The sequence below is a fragment of the Aspergillus affinis genome (assembly GCF_023601865.1).
Source record: "Aspergillus affinis strain CMG 70 chromosome Unknown NODE_52_length_214890_cov_85_929348, whole genome shotgun sequence".
Classification (NCBI taxonomy): domain Eukaryota; kingdom Fungi; phylum Ascomycota; class Eurotiomycetes; order Eurotiales; family Aspergillaceae; genus Aspergillus; species Aspergillus affinis.
The window spans coordinates 78,097-94,831 of record NW_026515833.1 but is presented as its reverse complement, the minus strand read 5'-3'; the positions used below and the strand labels follow the sequence as shown (position 1 = coordinate 94,831).

Sequence of the window (16,735 nt, the reverse complement as noted above, 5' to 3'; positions counted from 1 at the left end):
TGTATGAATGCAATGAATTCCCAAATGGCTATATACTCCGGAGTAGTTATGATATACGATTATCCATAGTCATGCCAATCCAGTCGAGGCAGAGTAGTCAGCAAGCAGGAGTGGATGCAGTCGGAATAGTCTCACAGCGCAACCAGAGGCCTCATGGATATGTGGAACTGTTCAGAGAGGATCAACGGTCTCCCAACCCCGCAACTTGTCAACGATTGAGCATAAGGGAGATGATTAAGTCTGATGTTGGCGCAGAGAAACGGCGACGATCCGCTTACCCGATGGGGCAACGGCGTCAATCCTCCAGATCACGTGCTCTGCATGTGACATACATCATGTGATCTGGCACCGACCTCACGGTCCCCAGGCAATTGACCTCAACCGGTAGGCGCGTCCACATCCCCGTGTGTCCTGTTCAGACCCAGCCGACTGCAATCCTTCCCGTCGCATCTATCTGCCCAGCGATATTGCGCCTGCCCTCTACTGATCAGTCGTGAGCGTGAGCGTCATGGGAAATTGAGCCCCGACCGCCTGAGCCAACCCAACGTACCCTTCATATTCCGAAAATCCCCCGCAATCCCTCGTCCTACGCCTGTTGAAATAGATCGCTTTACAAAATGCCATCTGCGAACAAAGGCAAAGGGAAGGGGCGCGATGTCCGCCCGTCGCGAAGCCGCAACACAACCCCCAACTCCAGCTTCAGTGCCGGCCCCACTGCTCCGGCCTCCAGTTATCTCGATAATGACGCCTCGAAACTACTGATCCCCCAGACCATTCAATATTCGGAGATCCTCGATCGCATGGGTGGCGTGGGCCCTATCCCAGACTCCAAGTCCCTAGAATCTTTGAAAGAGCATCTGGAGACCCTCTGCCAACTAGCGGAAGCTCGCGGTGATGCCTGCAACGCCGGGATCCGGGAGTTGTCGCAGAAGCGAAAGGAGGTGGATGACACGGAATCATTTGACACGGATCGCCCTAAAATGAAGCGCGAGGCCGATGAGGAGGAGGAAGAAACGAAGGTGTCTAAAGGAGGGAAACTGAAGAAGCGAAAGGAGCGCGGCAGCAGTTCGAAGGAAGATCGTCCACTTAACCACGGCGCTCACGAACTGTCGCGACAGGATGGCGCAGAGACAAAAGTGGAAAATGGTAAACAACTGCAGTCCCTTTCACGCGATATCGTTCTATCTAGACAACAACTAATGGATCTCTAGCCGCATCTCCCTCATCGAAGAAGTCGAGAAACGCCTCGGAGGGCTCGCCGTTATCTCCCTCCCAGAGATCACCTCGAGCGAATGCCACTGCCGAACAACCTGAAACAGCCGACTCGCCCATGTCGGACGACAGTTCCGACTCGCATCAACCGGAGCCGGCGCCCGCAGTTACTCAAGTCCAAGTTTTCGGTCCCAATCCGCTGAAGTTCGATGACCCGACCGTTTACAATATTCGCGATGTGACGCCGGAAATGACTGATGAGGAGAAGAAAGAAATCTATTGCGTCAATCGCTTCCCTCGGAGTGATCTGGCGCATATGATGGCGGGCATTCCGCCAGATAAGGATTTCAGCAACGCAAAACCTACGAACCAGGTCAACGCTAACACGTTCCTCGCCTACATCGACCCCTACGTGCGGCCGTTGACGGAAGAGGACATTGCTTTCTTGAAAGAGAAGGGAGACCGTGCGACGCCTTTTGTCATGCCGCGACGCGGGAAGAAGCATTACAGTGACGTCTGGTCCGAGGAGGACGGCATGATGAGCCTTGACCAAGCCAACGGGGATCGCGAGCGTCTCCCTCTGAACCAAGGCCGCGGTAACATCGACCAAGTGACGGATGAGAATGTGGAGACGGACAAAGTCTCCGTTGGGCCTTTGGTTAGCCGACTTTACTCTTTACTCCGCTACGAGCATCGCGCTCCTGATGAAGCCCCCGCTGGCAGTGGACAGACCAACGGTGAGATGTCCACGACTAACGGTACCTTCAACGACTCCATGGATCTCGATCATCCTCATCCCCCTGCTGCGAGCGGCGAGCCCGAAACCAAACCTCAGCTCTCCGCAACCTCGTTCCCGGACGCATCGCCCAGCGGCTTCAAAGTGCCCGCCGCCAAACTGGACCACGCCCAGCTGGACGAACGTCTCAAGGCCGAACTCCGCCACGTCGGCTTCCTCGGCGCAGAAGACAACCCGGACTACGACGCCCACTACGACGACGACATCGCGCAGCGCCTGCGTCTCCTGCAGAGCGAACTGAAGAAACAAATGATCATCAACAGCGCCCGCAAGACCCGTCTCCTCGAAGTCGCCCGCGAACGCATGGCCCACCAGGAGTACATGACCATCCACGACGATCTCGACTCGCAGGTCCAGCAGGCCTACCTGAAACGCACCCGCACTCTTGGTAAGAGCAAAAAGGGCTCCCAGGCCAAGCACCGTCCCGGTGGTGCTGGCGGCGGCAGCCACGTTGCCACCGGTGTCGGTCGTCCTGCTATTGGGGATGTCGCGCGAACCCTCATGGACCGTCGCAAGCGCTGGATTGACTGCATCGGACCCGTGTTCGGAGACTGCAAGACTTCCGTGCCCACGGGGACAGACTCTGTCTTTGATCCTGCGGTTATGGCCGAGTACGAGAAAGGGGAGTTAGAAGGGTGGGATGAGGAACAGGAGTGAAATCAGCTTTCATTCCTTTCTATCATTAGATGAACTCTCTTCTTCTCTCTTCTCTTCATTTTTTTCTTCTTATACCCCTTCTAATATCTGACTCTTTTTTATCTTATGTTCGTGTACAGTCAGTTGGAATTGGTGTTTCTTCTCGCTTTTCTTTTTTATCTTTATTACTCAACGATGGACGATCTGGATTTGAAAGGAACCTATGTAGGGATGGACCGGGTATGAATGAGCATGTCTGATTTGATTGCTAGTCATAGATTTTCTTGAGGCGTCATTGTGGAGCTGGCTGTGTTTTTTTGTCCTCTTTCTTTGTGTGATATGGTAAGGGGGCGTTTTATTTTGGCGATTCTCTTGTTATGTGTTATTGTTTAGCAGGCAGAAAGAACTATGAGTAGCCTTCGATGGCTGGATAATGTCATTCATTGTCAATCTTTTGACCTTGCATAGCAGCAACTTAGCAATTTGGTATTCGATGGTCTTTCGGATGACCAACACTTGCTCTGTCTGAGCTTTTCATTTTTACTTTCCTATACTATACTGTACTTTATCCTGGGTATCAAAAATGGTAAAACAAGAACCAAGAATCGAAAATACAAAACCAAATCAAATCAAAGTAGACTAGATCGATAGACCCAGACCAAAAAGGAATCCCAAATCTCATGCCTCGCTAGCGAACCTACTGTGAGCTTACCGATGTATAATCAACACCTCACCGGGATAACGCTTCAACCGCGCCGTCAACTCCCTCTCGCTCATCTCCAGCTCCGTACAGATCTGATCGAAACAATGCATCCCGTCAAGATACTTCGACAGCGTCTTATCGTCAATATAGTCCTCGTCGTCTTCATCGTCCACCACCACCACCGTCCCCGGTCGACTCCCGCTATGCACTGACGTAGACTGGTCCCCTCCGCCGGCGGCGATGGGAGCCGGGTCATCGCCGAGGCTGGACGCGTAGGGACTGTTTGTGCCAGTGCCGGGCCCGCGCGAGGATGGGCCACTGGTGGGGTAGTTATGGAGGTGTTGGTGGTGGAGATGGGAGGATTTGGACGGGGGGGCGGGCTGCCCGGTCGCGATGGCGTATTTGTGGACACGGTAGAGGAACCCCTTGATCACGCCGAAGGTGATAAAGCGCCGGATGTCGATGTGTGCGAGGTGTCGGCTATGTTGGATGTACCAGTGTTTGACGCTTTGGCCTTGTTTGAGGGTCGCGTAGAGTTCGACGATCGAGACGCCGTCGACGATGGTGTTCGTGCTGCTGCTGTCTTCGGGGGGGATGGTGGTTGTGGTTGAGGTTGTGGAGGAGCCTTGATGGTGGTTGTGGTGGTGGGAGGCGGAGCGTGCGGTCGAGCCGGATTTAGATGTCGTGCTGGGACTCACGGGACGGGGGCTTCCGTTTGTGCTGGCGAGGTCGAAAGGGATGGGGTCGCCGGTGGGAGGCCAGACGGCGTCTGGGTCGTCGTGGCGCGGGGGTAGGTCGGGGTTGAAGTTCGTGGAGGCGGTGGTCGGGGAGGCGAAGGTGGCGTTGACGTAGCGGGCGCATTCTCGCTGCATGTCTTCGTCGGAGGCGATGGTGGAGCTGAATAGCGCGGTGGGCGCGTAGATGGCGGAGAAGGAGAAGATGTCGAGGAGGAAGAGGCAACCGTAGTATAGGAGATGGCGGATTGCGCGACAGGTGAGGGAGAAGTCGGTGTCTGCGAGGATGGAGATAATGCGGACGCTGTTGACGCCGTTGATATGAGGGACGATCTACATCAGAGTTTCGGTTAGAATGTGCGGTCGTGTTTCGCGACAGGAGGCGTACCCGCTGCATCGTCAGGTCCCAATTTTCGTCCATAAAGGCCTGGTATCGGACTGTGAACAAGGGGACCTGCCAGGCGCGGACTGATGGAGGAGCCGGATAGACGGGGAATAGTTTCACGTTCAAAGTGTTCAGGTCGTCTAGAATGCCCAGAGATCAGCCATTGCATTTGGGTAGACGAGTAGGGAGGCCATACCAATTGGAATCATGCTCTCGCAGTAGTTATTCAGATCCTCCATCAGTGTTTCGCACAAACTGTACACCTTCCCTTCGCCGCTCTTGGAGTGATCCCGCGACAGGAAACCATTCTGTTCCTCCAACCCATGCATCAAATCGGCGAGTTTCTGGACCACGCTCTTGTACGTGCTGAAATCCTCCTCTTCGGCCAGCACCAGACAGAAATTGAAAATGAACTCATTTCGATCGTAGCGGAGCGATTTCATGCAGATCGGATAACCTAGGATGCGGTAGCCATTGGTGCACACTTGGATCAAGTTTCCGCAGAGCTCCTGGCGGGGGATCACGAAGAAGGAAACGTCGGAGAAGGTAAAGAAGGGCGGCTGCGAGGGTGCCGTGCTGGAGGGGACGATGGCTCCATCGGGGACTTGGTGAACGACCTTGGGACCTGCAGAGGGACAGACCGGTGGGTTAGAGATCAATGGGTCAATCGTTTGGGGTTGGGGCTGGCAGACTTACCCTCTTGCGTGTCGAATTTGCTGTAGAAGATGGCTTTGATCATAGCGAGGCGGGCATTGACAACAGGGAAAGGAACGAGGGAGGCGATCGTTTCAGAACATCGTCGCGTTCCTTGGGTTCAGTGGGTTGTTCTGATGGTGGAGTTGCAGGAGTCGTGGGGGCCTTCGGCCGTGGAGACTCCAGCTCTCCTTTGGGCCTTAGGCTCTTGGTTCGCTCCACGTCGATCCTCTTTTCTTTTCTTTTCTTTTCTGTTTCATCCTCATGCCACTACAGACGAAACACGGTGTTATGCAATGTACAGATTTAATCTATGAGCAGGATTCTGATTATATTCTTGAAAAACAATTGTCACCATTTTTCATGCAACGCTAAAATAAAACGGCAGATAGATGAATCCACAGGGTATTAGACTCCACGATAGGGGAGATGAAATGCAAAAATTAGCACATCTAAACCAGTCAGTACTCAGTAGTCGAAACCATTTGCGAGACCATGAACAAACAAAAGAAAAAGACGGATGAGAACACGGGGCCGAAAGGATGAAAGGTACGCCGGGGACATGAGCTAGGAAAAGAAAACACCACCGCTGATGCGCCAGAAATGCATCAAATGAGGAAAATGCGTGCGCTTGCTAGAATCCGGAGATTGGCAGAAAGAAGAAATATCAAGGATCAAATCAGAAATTCACCGGTGACTTCCCCCTTCTTCCCTAACGGGTAGCCCCCGGTGGCGAATGAGGGCGTCGAATGGCATTCCTCGGACTGCGCACATTCGACGGGGCTGGGAGAAAGGACAGCGACGTCGCTTGTCGAATGCTCGTCCTACCCAGATGGGGCACGGAGGAAGGCATGTCATACAAGATATTCAACGGCTGGCCTGTTCGAATCGCGCTGAGCACGTCGGGGTAGCTTCCGCGTTCGCCGGCTTCTTTAAACCATTGCTCCCAGTCCTCGTCGAGGGGGACATTGGCGCCCTGCTCGCGAGCAGCACTCGCCGCCAGGAGACGATGGTTCAGTTCCACCCCGCAGCTCTCCATCTCTTCGTCGCTCGATTCCTCCTCGACCTTCAAGGCCCGAATTTCGCATTCGACGTCGCGATCGGTGGCGGCGACGGCAGCGGGGCGCACGACGTCTTCGTAGATCTCCTCCTTGGGTTCCTCTGGTTCCCGGATCGGCTCGGGACCATCCTCGTAGTGGATTTCGATCGAGGGTAGCGGAGCGGGCGAGGCGGGTCTGACACCGTCGGCCGTAGTGTCTTCTACCTTGACGTCTTCTTCCTTCTCGTAGCGCTCGCGGGCCGACTTGGTGCCCTCCCAGCGACACAGGGAGGAGATCTCCGCCTCCGTCAATCCCAGTTCGTCAAAGACTCTGAACAATCGACGATGCCACGGAAACCGACTGAGGCGCATGCGATGGGGTCCGTACGAATAGTCTAGGCCCGGGTACTGCGCTTCGACTTTGTCTAGCGATCCATAGAAGGTGGAGGTCTCGATGCGGACTTCGGGCACTAGGTTGCGAGTGATGTGAGCCGAGAACGTCGCTGGGTCGCTCGTTCGAGGGCGTGGGAAGGTTGCGCTGTGCACAATTTGTGCCAACGATGGTTTGTGCATGGCGACGAGGAAACTATTTAATCGGTCGGCGTAGTTTGGGGTTCTGGGGGCGAGTGTCGGGTATCGACGATCGAAGCGAAGCGGTTTTTAGGAGATGGGGAGCAGAAACGGTATAGATCGAGAGGGGAAAGTATTCAGGGAAAGAAGTCGGAAAGAGCGAGATGGAAAAGAGACAACAATAAGTCCCAAAGGATAAAGAAGAAGACAAAAGACGAAACAACGGCAAATAAAAAAAAATAAAGAAGGGGAAAATAAATGGCAGGGGCTATAAAAATGCCTGCTAAATTTAGGAAAGTAAGAAATGGGCGAAATGGACTAGAAAGGAATTCGAATTCCCAAACGCCCTGTTTGCGGAAGGGCGAGAGATAGTAGGGGATCGACGGGCAATCGAAGGGGGGAGAAAACGAAGGGAACAGGGGCCACAGTTGGACGGAGTAAGACTAGCAGCGATCTGGAATTCCGATCTCACCAGAGTTTCAGGATAGGATCAGAAGGATGCATACAGGGAAAGCCCCCGTTCGAGAGAGAGAGACAGACAAAGAAAGAAACAGAGAAGGTGTGAGAGAAGAACAGATGATGCAATTGCGGTATGCAGGATTGATGACCGATGACTCGGTCAGGAGTTGTTGGCTGGTAACTAGTTGTAGATATGTAAGAAAGACCGCGAGGAGCAGACGGATTTCTATTGCTCCTTCGGTGCTTCTAGTTTATTTTTGTTCTGATCGGAGGAATCTTTCTTGAAATGAAAGGATCTTCGACCCCTGAGTTGAAGGTGTGACACACGACCGAAGGCCCGGGGCTTCAGGTACGAATCCGTACGATTCAGGACCCGAAGCTAAACCCAACTCCTGATTTAGACAGAAGCCGAAGTGTCCATCGTTGGATCGAGGGAAACGGGTTGAAATGGGCGAGGGACGGCGAGGAGAGAACAATAAAGGAACAAGGACGGGCGACGGGGTCGGACGTTGGACGTTTTCTTTATATACCATACCTTCTTGAACATTTGTTTACCTCTCTGCCTTTTTGACCCGGCCTCATCGGACAACGACCAACGCATGCCAAATTGACCAGCGCATAGGAAGAGCGGCGTGGAGCAAGCAGAGGTCGCTAGTACCTCATCCAGCGGTCGACAACACTTCTCGCCCTTATTGACTATTGAGCCACCGCACTGCGTTGGCGAAGCGGGTCCCTTCATCCACTCGCCTCACGCTGGTTATCTGCACGGCCAAGTGGTCTGGGTTTTTCCACCGTCCGGCCTCATGTAGGTACGTAAATAGGGAAATCCGAGCTGGAAGGACTCCACGGTCTAGACATACCTCCGTCCTGAGTACGAAGTCTTAGACCGTGAGTTAGTAGTGTTAACTAGAGACTGGGACGCCCCCCGACGATCCGCCCCCGTCCTTCTTTTCTCCATAATCCTCCGAAATTGGTCGCCTCGATTGTCATCAGGCCAGTCAGAGCGGAGATTATGAGAAATCGAAACCAGAACCAAGGATCGAAAACGCAAGGAAAGAGTAGATTCCGGGGCATTTCGATTTCGGTGGAATTAAGAGCGGCGCTCACGTGAGATCTCACCTGGTCGGTCGGAATAAAATCATCTTTCATCTCTTTCTCTTTCCGACCGTCGTCTGCATCATTTATTGGCTGCGGCTGAATTCTTCTTCTTTCCTGGACCGTCGTCCTGACTGTGTCGGTAGTGACCACCGACTTGACGCTTATCGCCACCGTCTGTCCGTTGACCGACAGCTGCGATATATGCCCAATATCACATCCAGGCATCAACAGGAATGCCTTCACCTTCCAGTTTCCCCTTGCCTTGATCCGCAAAGGTTGATCCGCAGAGGCTCCCTGCGTAAATGACAAGTCTTGGCACTCATCATCGCTCGACCTAGCTTATCCGGCTTTCACGCAGAAATGGCATAATTCAACGTCAGCTTTGGTCAGCCAAACCTGCATCTCCGTCATCCAGCTAATCAGCGACCCCGGAACGTTCGGCTTCATCAACTTGACTCTCTCCAGGGATTCAGTCTGCATTATTTCTCCCCTTCCCCTCCCCTCCCCTCTAGTTCGTGTCCACTGATTCAATTTGGAGCCGCGATTGGGCTGCTGCCAGCGCTCATTTATCGAGTCACTACGTGTGCTGGGTGTCCGTAATCCGAAGGGTCCCCGCAATTTCCTGCAGAGGGGCGTCGCGAAGCATTATCATGCTCCTGTTATCGTCAAATCGAGTTATGGAAGTGCATGATGACGTATGGCCTTCGAGAGGGAGAATTATGGGGCTCGTGTCTGAGGTGAGATATACCGCTCTTTCGATGAGATCGTAGGTACCTACTGGTGATTCTTGGATGTTTGGGGATGTCAGATGGCCGATTATTAGGATACGATGTTCGTGACACTCATCTAATACTGTACGTTCGGGTCATGGGAATATTACCTTATTAATTAGATACTCTATATTCGGCTCTATGTATATTGATTCATGCTATGCCTGACTGGAAGGCATATTGTTCTGGCTGGAATGTTTGAAGCTCAGGATACTTGTCTCTCGGATCGATCGTCGTGGAGGTGTAGAACCTGCATCGACAGAATAGCTGCAAATGGCCCATTGGGCAGGTTATAAGAGTTCTTTTTGACTAACAGTAAACATCGGGACAGGACTTCGATTCGCTCTCGGTAGTTCATAGCAATGCGATATAAAAAGACCATGGGGGAATGACCTGAGGCATCTACGGAGGATGCCAGGACGATCAATCCGCCGACTTCAGATAAACTGACTAAATAATGGTCTATCGAAGTAAATTAAGAGGCAAACGGCTATCAGAAAGGAATACGGGACAGACAAGGGTTGGGCATTTTCAATGGCTATATGCCTCGGATGCCTCGATAGCCTCAGGCATACCTCTCAGCGCTCACGCATAGAATGCCTCGAGACCCATTACAGAGCGTGAGAAAACAGCTATATGCCTAGAGGTAACTGCGTAGAGTTAAATCATCAAGATCATCATTAATATTACCATTAATATTTCCTAGAAAGCTCTATCATCACGATTGAATAATGTATCTGCTAAAGCAAAGGCCAGGACAAACAGACTATATGGATTTGAAGGAGAGTCGGAATCACTCCGTAAGGACAACTTCATACTACTTACCTGTAGTTCCCACCCTTTCCTCGACCTTCTCCTCATCCCCTTTCTCACCCTCACGATCCTTCATACCATATTCTGTCTCCAACGTCGTCCGCAGTTCAACCTCCCTCTCCAACCACGCCACCAGAAACCCTAGACCCGCAAAGATAATCGAGATCTGCCACACGCGTTGCAGCGCGTCGGTATAAGCCTGAACGATATCAGTCTGCAGCTCCTCGGGGAAGCTGTGCACAAAGTCGCGAGATGCTTGCTGATATGCATCGCTGACGCGCAGAATGGCCCCGGCCTCCGGGTGCTGATCCAAACCGGCGGCGGCAACGCTGGACGCGAACCGGTTGTTGAAAATAGCAGCGGGGATGGACACGCCCCAGACCGAGCCGAAGGATCTCAGGAATGCCCACGTGGCGGTCGACGCGGCGACGTCGCTCTCTGGAAGCTCGGCCTGAGCGGCGGGCAGGGTGGAGGTAATGACCAGACCGGATCCGATGGCCGCGAGGATCTGGAACCCGGTCCATTTGCCCGTGTCCGAGTCTTTGTCGAGGAGGGTGAATAGACCCATGCCGAGGGTCATGAACGCGAAGCCGGCGATTTGGATCCATTTGTACTTGCCGGTCTTGGTGAGGATGGCACCGGCGAAGATCGCGGCGGGAACGACCACGATGACTGTGGGGAGGACTTGGACGCCGGAACGGGTGGGTGTGCTGAGCTTGACGCCTTGGAAATAGACCGGGAGGAAGTAAATGGCCCAGTAGAGGAGCATGCCGTGCAAGAAACTGAGGATGAAGGCAGCGAGCGAGGTACGGTTCATGAAGAGTCGCGGAGGGATTGTCGGCTCGGGACAGAGTCGCGTCGTCTGGAGAACGTGAAAGGCGACAAGACCCAACAGTCCAAGGACAAGGGGTACGATGACATGCCAGCTCGACCACGCGTAGATTGTCCCGCCGAAGCTGAGCGCGATAAGGACTGCTACCACCGCCGCGATCAGCAGGGTATTGCCCAGCCAGTCAATTCGTTTCAACTTCTGTGCCAAGGTAGTCTCTTTCTGATATTTCACTTGCAAGAACAGCAGCATCAGCAGCAAGGCAGCGCCCGCGATCGGTAGACTGATGTAGAACGACCATCGCCAGGTAACATGCTGTGTCAAGGCGCCGCCGACAAACGGGCCAATGGACGATCCGACGGCGAAAACGACGAAGATCAAAGCCATGAACTGGCCTCGCTCGCGGAGGGGAACCAGATCGCAGACCACCTAGACAGGAGTTAACACGCACTCTTTCCATCATAGTTCTGGTGTACCAACAATATCGATCAACATGTTCACACCACCGAGTCCTATTCCCTGGACGGCTCGTCCTCCGATGAGCATGGCCGTCGACTTCGCGCCTCCACTAATCCCACTTCCGAGGGCAAAGAACGAGACGGCGGAGATCAGAGGCCATCGCCGTCCAAAGACATCTGCTAGCTGACCGTAGAGGGGCTGGAACGCGGTGCTACCAACAAAGCATCCGTCAGGTCTCCTTGATCTCCAGTACGGATGACAAAATATCGATAGACATACCTCGAGAGAAAGAACGCATTGACAAACCAAATATAGGCCTCGCCTGCGTTCAGGTCGCGCGAAATGGTGGGAAGAGCCGTCGAGGTGACTGTCGATTCCACGGCAGTCAAAAGGGAGGTGACGGCCAGACCGGTGAAAACCAACCAGAATCTCCAATCGTAAGGGGATTTCTCCTGGGCGGGGGACATGATTGTGGGTTGAACGATTGACGTTGCGACGTTGCTGCTGGACGGGGTTGTAGGGGTTGTAGGAGGCTGAATTATCAAGCTGCATCGAGGACTCTGTCGGATGAACGGTAAATTGGGGGAGAGGGGTTAATTTCCGAAAGCCGGTGGTCGTGCTACGTAGGAGTTACCTGCCTGCTGCTGCAGCGTACAAGGGGGGCATGTTGGTGCCGGCCAGTCACTTACTGGTTGGTAAGAACAAAGAAACGAAACAGAAGCGGAGATCAAAATAATCAAGTCCAAGCTCCCTTCCTTATGCACCTGCGCCGCCGAACGGATGCCTTCTCGGATATTTGACGATCCTACCCATCTGGACAAGCGTTCTGGTTAGATCGGTTGGGGGAGATTTCTCTTGACAGCGCACGGTTCTCGTGGACTTTGGGTCTCTCTGGAGACGGATCTCTCCGCCGACGTTGACACCTTGTCGATCCCGTCTGTTTTCTCTGTTTTGTCATAACAGGATGTTCTGTTATTTTGGCGCACGTATGTACGTAAGTATAGACAGGGGTTTCTTTTATTTCTTCTGTTGGTGATGGGTGAGCTGAAGAGACCTGTCAGGCCGGGAGGAGAAGGAACTGACAACAGACCGAATTGAAATTGCGAGCGTTGTGCCCGATATACGTGGTACAGGGAAACCTAATTGGGGACGGAATAAAGTTCCAGTATTATATTACGGCCCTTTCGCTGCCAATTAACAAACAGTCCTTGTTGACGCCAAGGCCCTCGTGGCGGGCACTAAAGGCCCGTTAATATTGAGAATGCAATGCTACCTCTGGCCCTCCCCCCCCCCGGTCGATACCACCCTCCTTGCGTCGGTCTGGGGCCAGCCAGTCCGCCTTTTCTCCCCTCCCCATCGGCCGTTATTTGTTGGGCCTGACTGTTATTGGTACATGGCCTACTTGCACGTCGTGCGACACTTGAATCCCCAGCGGTTGCATCGGGATAGGCTGAGCTCCTCTCTCCGATCGAATCTCGCAGCGGTTGCGTGACCACGGCACTTGCTCCACGTCATCCCACGTCGTATGCGCCAGATTCACCACGCTTTCCGTTTCAGTTTTCGGTTTCGAATGGCTGGTGAAATTCGACTTGAAACTGCTGCCGTACGTGGCTTTGCGCGTGGTATGCGCCTGGACCATCCGCAACAAGGGCGCGCACGCCGGAATGCAGGCGGTGGTAATGCCGAAGCAGACTTGCACCGAGGTCCACATGAAGCTGTCCGTGTCGTCCCAGGAGAGATCGCCGTCGTTGACCATGTGCCACGAGTAGTAGAACCGGATTACCGAAATGGCTGTGACGAAGATACCCATGGAGAAGGCGAACGTCAACCCGATCTTCTTGCGGAGAGGAAGTTGGAGGTTCCACAGCACGATGGCAGGCACCGCGAGCATGACGATCTCGGACGCCAGATCCAACAGCAGCGGGACTCCCAGGTGCAGTTGCTGCGGAAGGCAATTCTCTTCGAGAGGCTCCGGCAGCGGGTAGCCAAAAATGGGATACACCCGCAGCCAAAACATCTGCGGGGGAATGCACGCGCAGATGAATTCCACCATCGACCCAATGCCCAACCCGATACAGTAATAGAAGAGTATCCAGATGGTCCATTTCACGGGCCGGAGCACGGTTGTGAACGCTCGCTGGTAGAACAGCAGAATCGACAGTTTGGTGAACATCAACGCGGCGGCTTGAAGCACGGTCACACAATAACCCATCTGAACTGCCGGTTAGTCTAGATCTCACTATCGCGATAGGGGCATATGACGGACTTCAAAGATGAAAGCCGTTTTGGCTGGCGGGTCCGGATCGATCGCCATGACACGGAGCTATGGGAGTGTGGCGTTAGCCTGTCTCTTCTTCCTTGACTCAGGGCAGGATGTTTCGGTCTCACCTGATGCTTTCCCAGTCCACTTTGAACGGCGGCAATAGTACATGCTGCCGTTGCGATCGCTATTACCGCAGCAATATAGATTAAGATGCTGTCGGCCGTAAACACTTTGTGAATGATGAACTGGGCCCATATTCGAAGGATCACCGCCAATACGCAAAACACAATACTAACGACGCAGGCAGCTAGCACCTCCGGGCCCCGATCCTCGTGGAGATGTGCTTTTTGGTATTCTAGAGAGGCCTGCTGCTCCGGAGTTGTCGTGTTGGAGGACATGTTCTGCTTGGAGGGCGATGTGGCGGTCTGCACAAATTGAGAAATCAAGAGCTTATAATGATCAAGAAGCCCACTAGATCCACCGCTCGTGAAGGATTTACATGATGCAAGGGGAGACGCACGGAAGGAAAGGTACCACGAGGCCTTCCTCCGAAAATAAGAAGACAGAAAGGGTGGTAAGCAGTGGCAAGCGCCGAAGGAGGGGAGGGAGGGTGAACGGGATCGCCTCGTCCTCTCCCTCCGGCTGAGCCACGAGCAGCAGCATATTTCATTTTGGGGCCAAATATGCAAGGCGTAGGCACCGTGCGCCCACCAACGGGGATTGGCACCTTGGTCCTAAAAAAGAAAGTCTGGGCGGCTGACGGGCTGCAGATACGGACGGTTGCACGAGTGGACGGCAGGTTATCACTGCGGCCACGCCACGGTCATACTGCTATTAATCCTCCCGTCTTGCCGTCAGCATCCTCCTAGAACCATTTCTGCAGAGTTGGAATCAGAGGACTTCATGATCATCGACAAAGCAAGCCAACTATGCGCATAAGCAGCCACATTAGATAACTTAGCCATATTCGTCCTGGGCATGCAGAGCTGATTCCGTTTAATAATCAAATCCTCCGCGGTAAGTAAGCACCAGACAGGCATCGAGACCGCTTGCTGACCACAGGGCACGGGGAGAGTAAATTGCAAATGTAGTACGGAGAGTCGGTCCGGGGTATGTACGGACAAGGGCAAGGGAGAAGGGTTCCGTCTTTCTATTTGTATTTTTCCCGCCGATCAAAGACCGGGGGGAGGCAGTAGTCTAGCGTAGGCCTCGTTGATTTCAACTTTAGGGCTAATTCCGTAGTTACATGTATACAATACGTCCTCAACATTGATCGTCCATCATGACTCTCACCTTGCTACAGTACATAATGGCTCATGCCGACTACCCATTTGGCCCGCAACATCTCCTCATCACCCCTGTCTTCTCCCAGGGTACGGAGTCCCGGAAACGAGCGCAATCTTCCAAAATGCCCGCGACGACCAATCCACTGCCCAGGACGCAGGAGGCGATAACCGTCCAAGGACCCAACACTCTCCGCTGGTCGACCAATGTCGCTATTCCGGAAATCACGCCAGACCAAGTCCTGGTGCAAACGAAGGCCGTTGCGCTCAATCCATCCGATTGGAAGATGATCAATAACGCAACGGTCACCCCAGGCCCAATCAGCGGCGGTGATTTTTCCGGTATTGTTATCCAAAGAGGCAGCAATATTCGAGGCGTCGAAATCGGAGACCGGCTATTTGCCTACGTGTTTGGGACCAATCCAGCCCATCCCTCCGACGGCGCATTTGCCGAGTATGTAGCCGCCGTTCCAGACCTGTGCTTTCGCATGCCGCCGTCCATGACTTTTGAAACTGGCGCTTCCCTTGGCTTAGGCTTGATGACAGTTGGCTTGGTGTTCAAATCATTTGGGTTGCGCCCCTTTGAGTCACCAAGCCCTAATCCGCGGGTGAAGCCGTACGTGCTGATCTATGGGGGCTCGACCGCCACCGGAACGTTGGCGATCCAACTGTTCAAGCACCACGGCTTCCTTCCCGTCACCACCTGCTCCCCGAGGAACTTTGACCTGGTGCGGGGACTTGGCGCAGAGGCGGTTTTCGACTACGCGTCCCCCACGTGCAAAGAGGATATTCGCGCACATACCCAGGGGGAACTAGCGTATGCCATGGACGCTATTGCTGATTCTCGCGCCACGACCATCTGTTACGGTGCCATTGGAGAGGATGGGGGCCAGTACACGGCCCTGGAAGCTTATCCGGAGAGACTAAGGGCAAGGAGGAAGAAGGTCAAGCCGGACTGGATCCTTTGTCCCACCATTTTCGGGGAACAGATCGACCTTGCCGGGTCATACCAGCGCGTGGCACTGCCGGAAGACCGCGAGTTTGCTATCCGTTGGGCACTCCATTGTAATGTTTTGCTGGAGGCGGGGAAATTACAGGCTCATCCAATCCAGGTCCAGCCTGGGGGGCTGCAAAGGATCACCCACGACCTAGGGCTGCTACGGAAGAAGCAGGTTTCGGGGAAGAAGCTTGTCTATCCGTTGTCTTGAGGGGGGGGGGAAGTGCGTTTTGTCTTGTTTGCACAGGTTGCATCGATTCATCAATTCAAAGTGTGGCTATTTGGTTTTATTCTTGTTCTGATTAGACACCTCCATAGATTTGCCTTTTTCTTTTTGTCTTCTTCAAATGCGGATTCCCTCAGGAGCATCGGTCACAACACTGCTAGAACCCGCACTAATCCGCTCTTCGTAGGTGCCATAATCAGCTTCCACAACCTTGCCATCATCGACAAACACTTCCTCCCAGCCCGCGGTCACTTTAGCCCTGGTCTGATCGCAGATATCATCTTCTCCCGCTACCAGAGACTGGAAGTCGGGATCCATGACGATGGCCTGCATCGTCTCTGTGTTGCGGACCCAGACCGACACCTGGATGTCATGGTCGTCGATCTCCCAGCCCGAGCGGATAGCCCAGGGGATCTTGTCCCGAATGAGCTGCTTGCTGGTGCTGGGGGTGTGGTACTGTAGGAATGATCTGAGATAGGATGGTGATTTAACGGGGATGGATTCAACGAACCTGAACAACTTTCAGAGCACCGTGGCGGGCCTGTACCAGGGCAGCCTTGGGAGCATGACTCTTGCTAGCGTAGTCATGGAATTCTTTCTCCGAGATGCCTTCCTTCTTGTAACGGAAGGAAGTGAGCTTGAGGACGGTCTCTTTCTTAGGAGCCATTTTGATGATCGATGGGGTGGACTCGAGGAGGATAATTGCAAGGCAGAATTCACTGATGCAAGATGCGAGACTGCAGTGTTCAATGGGCTTCGACCTCAATTTA

At 53.5% G+C, this 16,735-nt stretch overlaps 6 protein-coding genes across 6 annotated transcripts; 2 read left to right on the top strand and 4 right to left on the bottom strand.

Annotated features, from left to right (window-relative positions):
• Positions 1 to 617: 617 nt before the first annotated feature.
• Positions 618 to 2,665, top strand: KD926_008251 (histone acetyltransferase NGG1; the record flags this gene model as incomplete). Its single annotated transcript, XM_053100954.1, has 2 exons — positions 618 to 1,146; positions 1,212 to 2,665. 2 exons carry the CDS (start codon positions 618 to 620, stop codon positions 2,663 to 2,665), a joined length of 1,983 nt encoding a protein of 660 aa, XP_052955409.1.
• A 687-nt stretch (positions 2,666 to 3,352) lies between these two features.
• On the bottom strand, positions 3,353 to 5,205 carry KD926_008250 (nitrogen permease regulating protein NPR2; the record flags this gene model as incomplete). The annotated part of the gene is made up of 4 exons (XM_053100953.1): positions 3,353 to 4,414; positions 4,470 to 4,606; positions 4,663 to 5,091; positions 5,163 to 5,205. 4 exons carry the CDS (start codon positions 5,203 to 5,205, stop codon positions 3,353 to 3,355), a joined length of 1,671 nt encoding a protein of 556 aa, XP_052955408.1.
• Positions 5,206 to 5,871: 666 nt separating this feature from the next.
• On the bottom strand, positions 5,872 to 6,771 carry KD926_008249 (uncharacterized protein; the record flags this gene model as incomplete). Its single annotated transcript, XM_053100952.1, has 1 exon — positions 5,872 to 6,771. The coding sequence occupies one exon, from the start codon at positions 6,769 to 6,771 to the stop codon at positions 5,872 to 5,874; it is 900 nt and encodes a 299-aa protein (XP_052955407.1).
• Positions 6,772 to 9,248: 2,477 nt separating this feature from the next.
• KD926_008248 (MDR family MFS transporter) lies at positions 9,249 to 13,857 on the bottom strand (the record flags this gene model as incomplete). The annotated part of the gene is made up of 8 exons (XM_053100951.1): positions 9,249 to 9,345; positions 9,410 to 9,557; positions 9,921 to 11,166; positions 11,218 to 11,407; positions 11,476 to 11,729; positions 12,599 to 13,408; positions 13,463 to 13,519; positions 13,585 to 13,857. The coding sequence occupies 8 exons, from the start codon at positions 13,855 to 13,857 to the stop codon at positions 9,249 to 9,251; spliced, it is 3,075 nt and encodes a 1,024-aa protein (XP_052955406.1).
• Positions 13,858 to 14,741: 884 nt separating this feature from the next.
• KD926_008247 (zinc-binding alcohol dehydrogenase family protein) lies at positions 14,742 to 15,950 on the top strand (the record flags this gene model as incomplete). Its single annotated transcript, XM_053100950.1, has 1 exon — positions 14,742 to 15,950. One exon carries the CDS (start codon positions 14,742 to 14,744, stop codon positions 15,948 to 15,950), a length of 1,209 nt encoding a protein of 402 aa, XP_052955405.1.
• Positions 15,951 to 16,082: 132 nt separating this feature from the next.
• KD926_008246 (EthD domain-containing protein) lies at positions 16,083 to 16,632 on the bottom strand (the record flags this gene model as incomplete). The annotated part of the gene is made up of 2 exons (XM_053100948.1): positions 16,083 to 16,421; positions 16,477 to 16,632. The coding sequence occupies 2 exons, from the start codon at positions 16,630 to 16,632 to the stop codon at positions 16,083 to 16,085; spliced, it is 495 nt and encodes a 164-aa protein (XP_052955404.1).
• Positions 16,633 to 16,735: the final 103 nt, after the last annotated feature.